This window comes from Staurois parvus, unplaced genomic scaffold, assembly GCF_062004578.1.
Source record: "Staurois parvus isolate SC_StPar_1 unplaced genomic scaffold, SC_StPar_1.0 ptg000057l, whole genome shotgun sequence".
NCBI classification, from domain to species: Eukaryota; Metazoa; Chordata; class Amphibia; order Anura; family Ranidae; genus Staurois; species Staurois parvus.
The window spans coordinates 3,559,887-3,573,965 of record NW_028317853.1 but is presented as its reverse complement, the minus strand read 5'-3'; the positions used below and the strand labels follow the sequence as shown (position 1 = coordinate 3,573,965).

At 43.0% G+C, this 14,079-nt stretch overlaps 1 protein-coding gene across 1 annotated transcript in view; it reads right to left on the bottom strand.

Moving 5' to 3' along the window:
• Positions 1-12,524: 12,524 nt before the first annotated feature.
• NOC2L (NOC2 like nucleolar associated transcriptional repressor) overlaps positions 12,525-14,079 on the bottom strand; it is a 175,084-nt gene continuing 173,529 nt past the window's right edge. The window contains exon 19 of the mRNA XM_089668416.1: positions 12,525-13,371. Coding sequence (XP_089524542.1) covers positions 13,199-13,371 — 173 coding nt within the window. The 3' untranslated portion in view covers positions 12,525-13,198. The remainder of the gene's footprint in view (positions 13,372-14,079) is intronic.

Genomic DNA, 14,079 nt, shown 5'->3' with positions numbered 1-14,079 from the left:
TATAACTAGAACACTGGGAAGGGTCTTTTCCCTCCTTTTGAATGAGTACAACATGGGCCTGAAGAGATTCTCTTCTACCCTCCATCCCACCTCCCAGTTCATTCATATACTTCTTCAGCTTAGGTAACAATATTTCACTATATTTTTTATAGTACTTAACTGTATACCCATCCGGACCTGGACTTTTTCCACCCCCTGTACTTTTTAATGCTACTTTTATTTCATCCTGGGAAATTTCCGCATCCAAGGCATTCAATTGTATTTCACTTAACTTTGGTAATCCTGCATTTTTTAAATATATCATCCTTTTTTCATTAATATCCTTTACATTTTCCTTTGAAGAGCCATGGGGGCTAATATTATACAGTTTTCTATAGTATTCCGTGAATACTTTAATAATCCCTTTGGTTGAATAAACCAACTCTCCTTTAGAATTTTTTATCCTTTCTATATAATTTCTATTTTTCTTTTTATTCAGAGCTCTCATTAAATATTTTCCTGGTCTGTCGCCCCATCTATATCTTTCATTTAGTACTTTGTTATATACTCTTCTCCTCTCTTCGTCCATCAATCTCTCTAATTCATCTTTTTTATCCATTAACTTCTGTCTTATTTCTCTTGTTATTTTCTTCTTTTGCATCTGCTCTAGATCCAGGATTTCTTTTAGGAGCCCACTAACCCTCTCTCTTCTTTCTCTTTTCTTCCTTGCTCCCATCGCAATCAGGATACCTCTTATATATGCCTTGTGACTTTCCCATACTGTGGCTGTCGATACTTCCTCTGTCTCATTCTCCTTAAAATATAGCTTGATCTCTTCCCCAATCTTCTGAGCTATGTCCTCATCCAAAAGAAGGGCCTCATTTAACCTCCATCCTAAACCTCCCGTCCACCGTCTTCCCCATCCCATTTTCATTGTGACAGGGGCATGATCCGAGAATGTACTCATCTCTATTTCTATTTTAACCAATAGCTCTATGAGTTGATGATCTATCAAAATATAATCCAACCTCGAATATATCTCATGTGCCTTAGAGAAGAAGGTGTAGTCTCTGTCTCTCATATGCATTATTCTCCAAGTGTCCACCAGTTGGTACTCGTGAATCGCTTTCTTCAAAGCTCTCAGAGACCCACCCCCCTCTCTCCGCACAGGGGAGGTTGCATCCTTTTGGGGATCCATGCAGAGATTTAAGTCTCCTGCTACTATCAAACGCCCTTTTTTAAAGTCCATCAGTTTTTTCAACAGACCCTTCAAATAGATCTCCGGCTTTTTGTTGGGGCAATATATATTGGCTAATGTACACTCGATTCCCTGTAATTTACCTTTCAAAAATAGCAATCTCCCCTCCGGATCAGTTCTTCTATCCTCCAGCTCGAATCTCATGTTCTTTGCCAACCCTATTGCCACCCCTTTTGCTCTTTTAATTGGGGAGTCAGCGTAATACCATGTTGGATAATATTTAGATTTTAATTTCACATTTGACTATCTCAAAATGTGTTTCCTGTAAAAATACCACTGACGTTGCTCTGTGGTGTAACTCTTTAAACAACTTAAATCTTTTCCCAGGACAGTTCAACCCGTTCACATTATATGTTATAACCTGTATTTCTTCCATCCTTCTTAAATCTGTCTCTCTTCTAATAAACCTCTTTCTATTAGGCCCTTCTATCGTGCAACATTTTAACCCCACCTCCCCTCCCCCCTCATCCTCCCCCCCCCCAACCCCCATCTCCCACCCCCCCCTTCCTCCCCCCCTCTCTTCTTTTTCCCTTACCCGTTTTTAGGCTTATAAACTGCCTGCAAATCATTTGTGGATCTATTTCCACCTTTGATTTAAAACTTAGGGCGTAAGCTCCGCCCATGGACGGCTCTCCTCTCCTCCGACCCCCCCAGATCTCTTCTCTCTAACGTCCAGGCTCAAGAAGAATCTTAACTTCCCTCCCTTCACCAGAGTGTTCTGAAGGACCTCAACATCCGGAGGGGAGAGACCAGGGGCGAGAGATGGAAGCAGGAGAGAGAAAAAAAAAAAACAAAAAAAAAAAAACAAAAGAAAAAACATAATTTCTACTTAATTCTCCCTCCCTTCCCTCCCCGACCCCAAAATCTCCCTCCCCCTCCCCCCGACCCGCTGCCAGTCCTCTTTCCTAGTAACATCTGTATCTCCTTTATCTTCTTCTTCTTCCCACCCCGCCATCTCCATTCTTTGCAAATCCAGTCTCTCGCAAAAGTCCCTTAGTTCCTCCGGCAATCTCAAGTAGGCTGTGACCCCGTTTTTCCAGCCAATCAGAGATGCTGAGATACCCCATCTATACTGCACATTCTGTTTCCTCATTTGCTCCAACAGGGGTCTCAGGGATCTCAGGGATCTCCTTCTCTATAGGGTCTCTGCTGTTAAGTCTGCATAAATTTGGATAGTCAAATCTCCATACTTAATTAATGATCTTCCCTTGGTCTTCTTCCAAATCTCATCTTTGACCCCAAATTTTTGGAACTGTACAATTATGTCTCTCGGTCTTTCCTTCTCAGTAGCCTGTTTGAGCTTTCCTATTCTAAACACTCCGTCTAACTTGATCCCGTCTGTTTCAGGTCTATCTCTTATGGAGTTCAAAATTTTTTTCACTAGTTCATATAGTGTTTCGCCTTTTGCAGTCTCTGGAATTCCTCGTACCCTAAGGTTACACCTTCTTTCTTTATTTTCTTGGGCTTCCATCCTATAGGTCAATTTTTTCTGAGTGTTTTCCAATTGGTTTATTTTTTTTCCTTAAGTTAGCAAAGTTTTGGGCCTGAATTTTAACTTTCTCCTCTGTTTCTTCTATTCTTGATAGCAGGTGCCCTAGGTCATTACGAATAGCTGTCATTTCATGTTTTATCCTTTTTTCCAGGTTCTGAAACATTTCTATCATCTCCTTCTTGTTTGGTGCTTGTAGTTCCCCATCTGGTTCTCTTTTTCCCGAACCATCCTCTATTTGTTGGCTGCAGCTGCTATTCATACCCAATGATAATCTCGGACTATTACCTGAACTAATGTCCATTTCCCCTTTTGTGCTTGTGCCCTGGGCCCTTTCTGGCGTAATATTTCCATATGATGTAAATTTCTTTATTGTTCCTGTTTGAGACCCTTTGGGCCCTGCTGCCTTGGGACCCTTATTCTTCATATCCTCTGTGAAATTTCTGTTATTAAATTTTTTTTTTTTCTTTCTATATCCTCAAGATGGGATTGTACCTCTCCTTTATAATTTCTGGACCAGACAAACTTGCAATTTTTTTTTATGTTTTATTTTCCTAGGACACCTGGGCCTCCTCTCTTCTTCTCTTCTAACCCCTGGAAATCCTCCCCTCCCCTTTCACCACCTGGTCTTCTATGTCACTCTGGGGTCCACAACACAGCAACACAGTAAGTCCCCAGTAGTGCTCACTCACCCTTCCCTTCTCAAGACGGTAGCTCCATGCTTGTACGGAGGGCCATCATTGCTGCTCAGTCCTGGGGGGGGGGGGATTTCTCAGGGTTTCCGATGTTGTGTTGTTTTTCTTTCCCTCTTCTTTTCCTTTCCTTTTTCCTCTCTTCTTCTTTTCCTCCTTAGGGTTCGTCCCAAGGAGGCAGGATGGGTTTCCTGGTTTTCCTGGCTCCACCAGGCCCAGGTGCGGACAGCCAGCTAGGTAGGGGGGTATAGGCAGCAGTGAGCGTCTCCCTGTCACATCGGGGAGGCAGCCGGCTTCCAATTTCACACGACTCTCCTTCCCCCTGTCCGCCTTCGGCCGGCCGGCGTCCCTGCTTCCCAGGGATGCACCGCGGCTGGTCACGTGCCCCGGCCGCGCCTCCTCGTCTCCCGGCAACCAGGCTCAGCGTCCCAGTCTCTCTCCACTGCTCTCCGGCTCCAACCACGCACCGCTGCCCATCAAAGAAAGCCCACCAGGCCGAGATATATCTCTGCTATCTAGGGCTCCATACCGCTGGGGGGAATTAAGACCGAAAATAGGGGGGGGTCGGTCAGAGAGGGCTCGTGCGAGAGCTCCTAGCTCGAGCTCTCCGCCGCCGCCGTCAGGCTCCGCCCCCTTCTAAAGCAATATTATCCATCCCAAAGGTGTTCTAATCGGGTTGAGGTCAGAACTCTGTGCAGGCCAGTCAGGTTCCTCCACCCCAAACTCGCTCATCCATGTATTTATGGACCTTGCTTTGTGCACTGGTGCGCAGTCATGTTGGGATAGGAAGGGGCCATACCCAAACTGTTCCCACAAAGTTGGGAGCATGAAATTGTCCAAAATGTCTTGGTATGCTGACTCCTTAAGAGTTATCTTCATTGGAACTAAGGGGCCAAGCCCATCCCCTGAAAAACAACCCCACACCATAATCCCCACCTCCACCAAACTTTACACTCGGCACATTGGAGTTATGCAAGTACCATTCTCCTGGCAACAGCCAAACCCAGACACGTCCATCGGATTGCCAGACAGGCATGATTCATCACTCCAGAGAACACGTCTCCACTGCTCTAGAGTCTAGTGGCGGCATGCTTTACACCACTGCATCCGACGCTTTGCATTGCATTTGGTGATTTAAGGCTTGGATACTCGGCCATGGAAACCCATTCCATGAAGCTCTCTATGCACTGTTGTGCTAATCTGAAGGCCACACGTTGTTTAGAGGTGTTTAGCTATTGACTCTGCAGATAGTCGGCGACTTTTGCACACTGTGTGCTTCAGCATGCGCTGACCCATATACGTGGTCTAACACTTTGTGTTCCTAGTTGCTTCCACTTTGATAGAATACCACTAACAGTTGACCATGGAATTTTTAGTAGCAAGGTAAAATTTCAAAGATGGATTTATTGCACAGGTGGCAACCTATCATAGTACCACGCTTGATTTTATACTGCAAATGAGAACAAAAGAAAGTGCACCAACCTTGCGCATTACCTTAGTAAAAGTGTGAATTTATTAAAATAAGATGTATACTCACAAACGTAGCAATATAAAATAAATCCAAAATTGGAACACTGGAGTACGAGAGAGTCCTACCAAAATGGGGAGGCACTCATAGTACTTCTGACACGTTTCGAAAAGAGATCCCCTCTTCATCAGAGCTAACAAAATCAAGGATGCCTTCTTCTATATATATCACCAAACTATGTGTGAGCACTCCCATATGGGCTGGACACTCAACAATTGAGGTGGGGCATAGGTGTCAAAGGTAAACATGCTTAGAAAACAATGTGTAAACATTAGATGTATATACACAATTAACATCAATGCATAAGTAAACAAAATTGTAATGTGAATAGCAATGATAATAACCATGGAATCAATAAAGTGTATAAAATTATACTAAAATATTGTAACTGACTGTCAAAAACTTTAGAAACTTTTAGATCCTTTAGTGAGCATACAGGGATTACTCACAGGAGTCGGTTAGCCCGGATTGTGGAAGGTGAGAAGTCTCTGTATCACCTCTCAGGTATAGATGGGCGATGATTTACAGCATGAACAGTAGGGGGGGAAACAACTAGGATCACCAAGGGGGCTCCAGGTGATGATGGAACGCCCGCCGATGTGAGCTGACAGGATGCGCCATGCGTTACAGCCACCATTCAGAGCCACCAGAAATAAGCGCAGCCACCAATGGAACGCATGCCTGTTGGATATGGGACGGGCGGCTGTGCAATGCGTGCTAGCCGCAACTTCGGCTCCCAAATGACGTCACTTCTGGTGAATGGAAACGTATGTGCTGTTAACCAAGTCTCCATCTCATGCCGGTGGTGGAGAGATAAGAGGACACAGCACCGGCCCCACATCCATGGACCGCGGAGGGCACCAAGAAAACACCGCACACAGCTCCATGTAAAAAATGTATATGAACTTTAAAAACAATTTTAAAAAAATGATAAAGAAAATAAAAAATAAAAAAAAATATTTATTTATATATATATAATGTTTTCACATGGTTTTCTAAGCATATTTATCTTTGACACCTATGCCCCATCTACCTTGTTGTGAGTGCTCACACAGTTTGGATATATACAGAAGAGGGCATCCTTGATTTTGTTAGCTCTGATGAAGAGGGGATCTCCCTTCAAAACGTATCAGCTGTACTATGAGTGTCTCCCATTTTGGTAGGACTCGCACGTGTCTCGTACTCCAGTGTTCCAATTTCATATTTGAATAAATTCACACTTTTACTGAGGTAATGTGCAAGGTTGATGCAATCTTTTTTGTTCTTATTTACAGTATTGGTAGGACTTCCGTTCCCTGCTACTTGATTTGCATGCTTGAGCAGCAGCTGAGCTTCACTGGTCACCATTATTTATTTTGAATTAGGGGTGCATCACACATAGCACGGTTGTTTGAAGCAAACCTTCAGTATCATATTACTGCAAAAAAAAACCAGTTAATTCCAAGGGGTTCACATACTTTTTCTTGACATTGTATATAGCAGCTGTGAAAACAGTGTAAAAATTCCACTTCATTTACTGATCCTTTCATCATACCTTTGCCCATTGGGCGGATTTTCTATTTGCTGACCTCAAACAGTTAAAAAAAAAAAAAAAAAAAAAAAAAAATGGGACTGAGCCTGTAAATCAGTTTGTTTGCTTGCCTCTGATAAACACAGGATAGTCAAACTTGGAAAGATTTTTCATATATGAACCTTAATATGTATAGATAACTCTGGAAGCAATATGATTGCCTAAGTCGGCGTAAGCCTGACCACTACCCAATGCCTCCTTAGTAATGTGGAGACACCTTGGATGAATTTATGAGTTGAAACACCCTAAAGCTATTATACAAAAAGAATGGAAGGCTTAATGAATATTAAACAAATTGTAAAACCAATTTCCTGCAGATTCTTCAATACACTAAATAATCATAAATCATACCGATATTGTTATGCTCCATTACATACTGCAGATTTCAGCTGACAAATGGTGAAACAGAATTTCTACCCTAAGTAGTACCATCAGATCTTGCAGATCGAAGAGGAAAACAATAGCAGGGTACATTTTGTATTATCTTGCTGAATTCCACTTGTTTTGAGCACAAATTTCTAAATTGTGTAATGTCATGTCACCACTGCTGTCCAGAAACGCTTGCCCACATTTGCCAGTGAGTGTATCATGTCCAGTGAAGACACAAAAGGTATTTGCTTTTATAATTTAAAATATTTCCTTGTAGATGTGGCTGGCAAAGGGCAAACCATAGGATTTTTGACTAAACAGTACAACTGACTAAACAGTAAAATCTGTTCCTTGGCATGCAGTACAGGACATGAGATCTTTAGTCACTACCATGGGTTATATGCAGGTTAGACACAAGCAAAAAGAGGAGACTGCAGGGACAACCCTATATATAGTTCCTTCCAGTCCCAGCTAGTCTTGGTTTAGTAGCAAGAAATTGGGGTGATCAAAAGAACAGAGGGAAGGGGCCTGTACTGTACTCCAAGAAATGGATTTTATGGTTAGGTCAAAAATCCTGTTTTCTTGCTGTACAGTATGGGACACAGTATATTTTCTCATTATCATGGGATGTCCAAATTAGCCCAACTGAGGGGTGGGGAAAACAGCAAATGCCAACAAGCCTACGTAACAAATGGGTCATGAAGACTCAACATATTCAGAAAGCGGTTTGTAGTACCTTATGCCCAAAACTGGGGTCAGAGGAGGCCTGAATGTCCACCTGGTAGAAAAGTGTTAAAGGCTAGGTGGCAGCCAAAACAGAAAAACAGATGCCTGGTGCTGAAAAGCCTATGAAGCACTAAATAGATCTTGTACAGTGTGCCCTAACAGGGAAAGGGGGAATCCTATTCTTCAGATCATAGCCTCGAATGATAACTTGCCTGATCCCTTTGGGAACCCACAGGAAATACAAAGTTTAAGTCAACTACCCAAAAAAAGGTAGTAGTTGAGATGTAGACTCTCACAGAGCATAGCGGATTAGGATAAATTTCCTTGAGATGTTTCAGGGCAGGACATTAATATGGAAGGATGATGTCTTGGTTGAAGTGAAAGAAAGATCAACGTTTAGGAAGTCAGGAGGCCTTAGGACTCAAAAACAGCCTTGTCCTTGTGCAACACTAGTAAAGTTTCTGATAAGGCCACTAACTCAGACAGCCTTCGTGCAGAGGTGATCGCAACGAAAAAGGCCACCTTGCGAGTGACAGTGGACAAAGGAATTTCCCTAATAGGCTCAAATGGCATTTTCTTAAGAGCCAAGAGAACCAGATTAAGGTCCCTTGGAGAAACACAGCAGTGTACAGGGGAACTAATATGTGCAACACTTTGTACATAGACCTTAACTAAGAAGATAAAAGTCAAGGGTCCCTGAAACATATTCTTGTTGGATGCCCTTGGAAATCAGTGAGTTAAAGGGACTAACAAATTGCTTTGAGCTCTAGAAGTCAGGCTTCATCTGGCAACCAAGTCCTCTGGACCAAGAAAGCAGAGAAGAAAAGACTATGCCCATTCCAAAGGGTTGGCATCAGTTGTGAGAACTTTCCATGCCTTTGGAGGAAAGGCGTTTCCTGACTTCAGTGCTGGGTTGCAAATCCACCATACTATGGAGAGTTTGGCCTTGGGTCACATGGGACAGTCCAAGGACTAAGTCTGTTCATCCCATACCCTCATTGTCACGATCGCGGCGTCAGACCCCAGACCTTCTCACTAAACTCGTGACCGAAGGACTAGTTTATCTAAAACCGCGATGTCACGCTCGTAACAATGCAACACCCAGCTGCACCCTGCACAACGATTTTCCAGCTGACCACAATCGATGTACCGGTAGCCCGAGCGATTGTTACTGGGTCAGGTTAATTACGCAATTAACCCTTCACAGTGCCACCACCTCCTTTTTTTTTTTTTACAGAGAAAGAGGAAACTCGGCAATCTCAGCAACAACACTATAATGGTTGAGGTAATCGTCTGCATAACACGGTTACACAGAGGGTTAAACAAACACAGTAGCTTTCTCTTTAGAGGCAGGAATTCTTAAATTGCAATAAAGCGCTATAGAAACAGTTCAACACTTTCCGAAGGAAAAATTTATTACTAAAAGGTCAAACAGGTGCAATAAAAATATTTACAGAAAAGATGCAACTAAGATATAGATATAGATATATATATATATATAAACATACAGAGACCAACAGCACAGCAAAGAGAGAGAGAGGTGAAAGGGTTAAGGTACTCGCCAAAGTCCTGGGTTAGCAGATCCAAGTTGCAGAGCAAAATGGCATGGGTCTCCCCAGGTGGTATTGATGTTAACATGGGCGACGTCTTCAACTTATACTCTTAGGCCTGACAGCCTATTTTGTAGTCCCCAGCAGGGGATGTCTCTGAAGTCAAGGACCAATCCCCGCTTAGGGCGTGCAGGTATGGGTGGATACCTCAACTAGAGCCAAAATCTCCCATAACTCATATTTTGGCCCATAACTTTCCAGCTGCACAAGTGACATTCCATCTGCAGGTAGATTATTATGCAGACACGTTTGAGGATTGATTAGATATGAATTATGAAATTATACATTGTACGGTTCATAAGTTCTACTTTTCTGTTTTCCGATGTATCCGAGACAATGCGAGTGACCTATCAAACTGTTCACCTTTTCGTGGCCAATCTGATAGGTCCGGTTTTTTATGTACGTCTCTCATATTCCAAGATATGAGACATAGGGGAGAAACGGATTTTGAAAAGTGTTTATCTGATTCTGTCACCTACGCTGAGTTAGGTTTATTAGGTTGGAATCTCTTTCAACTCCTGGGAAAGCTTGCCTTATCTCTTGCAGGATCTTTAGACAGGGAGGCCCCGGCTCCCTTGGGGGCTATATAGCTCCTATGACCCTTCTGTGACACACATACACACTGGCCAAATGTAGCTGGGACTCTCAGAAAGGGAGGGGGGAAGAATGAGATATATATTTGTCAGGATGGTTAATCCCTTTGCCAAGATGGAGGTTGAAGTGAAAATGGTTGAACCACGTCCATCTCTGGGTATACGTTGTTACAGCCATAATGTTGAGAGTGAGTTAAAAATGGGCATACAGCACAGCTTCCAGGAAGGCAACCTTTAGGCCCAATACCCTCATGCAGACACAAAAATCTGCCCTAAGCAAGATGATCCTAGACAGGGCAGTGTCTAGTATCAGATCCAGGTCCTCCAAACCGTGGTATGCAATGCACTATATTGCCAAAAGTATTGAGACACGCCTCCAAATCATTGCATTCAGATGTTCCAATCACCTTCATGGCCACAGGTGTATAAATCAAGCATCTAGGCATGCAGACTGCTTCTACAAACATTTGTGAAAGAATGAGTCACTCTCAGGAGCTCAGTGAATTCAAGTGTGGTACCGTGACAGGTTGCCACTTGTGCAATAAGTCCATCCGTGAAATTTCCTTGCTACTATATATTCCATGGTCAACTGTTAGTGGTATTAGAACAAAGTGAAACCAAATGGGAACAACAGCAACTCAGCCAAGAATTGGTAGGCCATGTAAAATGACAAAGTGGGGTCAGTGCATGCTAAAACGCACAGTGCGCAAAAGTCACCGACTGTCTGCAGAGTCAATAGCTAAACACCTCCAAACAACGTGTGGCCTTCAGATTCCTCCTATCCTAAAGCGATGGTAAACGTCCAACCACAAAGGAAAAAAAAATTGGGCCCCTGGGCGATTTAAGTCATAATGTGCTAGTATGCACTGCATACTAGACCATTATTGACAGACCTACCTTGAAACGAAGTCCTCCAGCAGCGCACTGTCGCCGTTTCCATCTTCACCCGGTTTTCCTTTCCGGATTCGCAGGCTCAGACTGTTTGAATGGCCGGGCCGCAATGACGTCACTCCCGCGTGGGAGTCATGGACGGAGCACATCACGCTCAATGGACGTCCATTGAGAACGCAGTGCGCTGGTGACGTCACCACCTTCTGCAAATGTCTCCTCAACGGTGCACGTTAAGGTGATATTCACTGTACCTACAGGTAAGCCTTATTATAGGCTTACCTGTAGGTACATATCATAAACCAGACTTTACTACACTTTAAATGTACAATACGGGACACAGGCTGAGTGTTCCCAGACCCTGGGACATCTCCAATCAATGAATGAGAAGAGTGGGCAACGCCTAGGCAAATAGAACTGTGCCAGCAGGCCCAATAAGTGTTGACAGACCCAATTTTAGAGTGCCACTGTCTTACAAAGCTGAGCTACAGAGGCTAGGTGCCAGAATGTCCAGGAAACATCCACTGATCTGGCTGGATCATCGTGAAACCTTCACTGCAAAGATACTTTGTCCTCCCGGATCTACAATAGTTAACAGGTTTGGGTCTACAGGCAGAATAGCAGTATGGATGGTCTGAAAAGGATATGCCCCCTCCTCCATTGAGAAAAATTATTTTGTTTATTACCACCTGTAATCCAATCTGTAAGGTAGAATCTGATGAGTCGCAGGATTCTCTCTCCCCATTCACAGATTGGGTTACAAGCAGTGTAATCACTGAAAGAACTTCTCTCCTCTCCATGGAGGAAGGATGGAACATGTTCCTGTTGGATCATCTGTACTGCTGTTCTTCCTGAAGACCTGACGCTGTTAACCATTACAGTGTCCGAAGTTCAGAGTCAGGAAGTGGACAGGCACCCCTGCAGTGAAGATTTCTCCAGGATCCAGATGCCTGCACATCGCAGGACATACTTCACTTACAGGTAAGTTATAAGACTAAAGCTGCAGGGATTTTTTTAGCTAAATTTCCGCTTTAAGATATCTTGCTCCACATTATCCCAAGAACTTGGACATCTGCTAAGTAGCAAAAAAGTAAAGATTTTATTGCATCTGTGATTTCGTACAGTAAAGCAAATTAATGCCAAGAATTTGCTTTTTATATAGCTTTTCAACCCTGGTGCCCAAATGACATGTGGCCCATGGACTACTGGGCACCATAGAGCTAGCAAAGTGGCAGTAGGGTGCTATTGCGCAGCTCTCTGGGAGTGTCGGGGGCCGCACTTGAAGCCCTTTATAATTTTCAAACTGACTACCACTGCTTTAGAGCATCTCTTTGCTGTTGGGCTGAAGCAGTCACAAGTGTGAGATCTGACCAGACTCCTAATTTGCAGATTACACCAAGTAACAGTTCCCAGCTGTGTGTCATTCATCTCCTCACTCATCATTTGTTTACAATATACATTACAATGTGGGAGTTTTGGCAGGTTTGTATAGTTTGGAAAAAGGCATGATAGAATGTGGTCCCTTTAAGGACCTTAGCCCTTAGGATGAACTCTTTAACATATCTACATTTTTTTTCTCAATTTAAGCACAAGGATCTGAGAGAAGTCCCAGACTGACAGCACAGTTTGTTTTCTGTGCAAATGAAAGCCACCCCTACAGTGAAAGACCGGACAGTGTACAACTGCCCTGCCTATCCCCATTAGTCACAGACACTTAAGCATAACACATTCACCCAAAGGAAACCCTAAGCGCTCTCATCAAGCTCGCTGATTAAATGACTCATCTTTCAGTTCAGAAGAATTCAAAACAAAAATCCTGGTGTTCACATGTATTATTATCATTTTTATATAAACAACACATCCTGTACAGAATGTTACAGCCGTTTTTCCAACAGACCAAATCGTACAGTGGGAGATGAGAGTCTAATTAGAGATAAATAAAAACAATCAATTGAAAATCACTTTAAGAGATGCTCCGTGCGTTCATCCTTGGGCTTGGGATATTAGCAGCAATTAGAATTCCATTTACATGGCAGCTTGATGTTTGGAAATGGTGGGATGCGTACAATGTTGTTTATGCATGGCCGAAGCTTCGTACAGAGGGATTTCTCAGGCTGGCCCTTCAAAGGCACATGCAACCAAATGGTCAGAGCAATTCTGCAAATCCCTCAAGAGCCGATGTATTAATCCCTGTGCTTCCGCTCTGCAATATTTTATTATTGCACTTGGTCTAATTGCTAGACCCTAGGGTGCAGGTGCTCAAAGTAAGCCCAAAAATGTATTGGTTTTTAAATCTTTAGTACACAAGTTTTCCTTTTTTTTTCTTCTTTTTTACACTGGTGCTACCATATGAATCTTTTTCCACAATGGAGACAAGGTTTGGCACCAACAAATCTGTCAGAGGCACTTGATTCACAATACATTCGGTTCTTACAAGGGACAAACCAGTGACTGCAGCTGGCACAGAAAGGGTTACCGGTACTGGGGCTGCCGTGTTTACTCATCGTCTGAGAATTCCAGATCCTGCACAATATCTTTTTCCCCCTTGGCTAGTTCCTTGAGATCGGCCTGAGAGAGGCGCTGCACCCCCTTATTATTTTTCTTCTGGTTCTTATTCTTGTGGGCTCCGGCTTCTCCCCCCTCCTCCTCCTCTTCATCCTGCGATTCCCCTGTGGGCGGAAGAGCAAATATAAATTCTGCTTTATCAGGAAGGAACAAGCCGGCCGAGGGTGGCTCATCACTAATTAATCTCGGCGCTCATTAATTTATCGCTGCTTGCTGCAGCATCCAGATAGAGGGGGCATTTGCCCAAACTGAGCTCTGCAGCCAGATGTGTCTACACGAGAGCCACCTTCTCACACTGCTACAGAGACTGCCCCTAAATAACACAGATTTGGTATACGGTCTGGACTGGGGAGAATATATGAATAGCTAATGCTGGCTTTTATAAAACAGAAAAAAAATTTTAAAAAGCAGCAGCTACCAACATCACATAAAAAGTCGGAAATGGAAAAGAATGTACACAATGCAGCTTCATGTATGTGAACTTTCACCATAAACCATAGCTTGAGGTATTGTGAAGTCATGGTCATATGGCCATCGGCATTTAATTTTTCCCTATATTTATTCTGAATATTTTGTTTTCCAAATCACTTAAAGTTCTTCAATTTCATTACAATTTTCAGGTATATCACATTTAATATTTCCATTTCTATATTACATATGTGCTCTATATATATGGCATGGTTGTATTCATACTGCACCTCCACTGTTTAAGTGTCATGCCTGAAGAATGTTTGTTTTTACAAGTTTTAAAAATGTATGATAGCACTAGGCCATTTTCAATCTGGAGGAGGGAAATCATATTGCTAAGGACC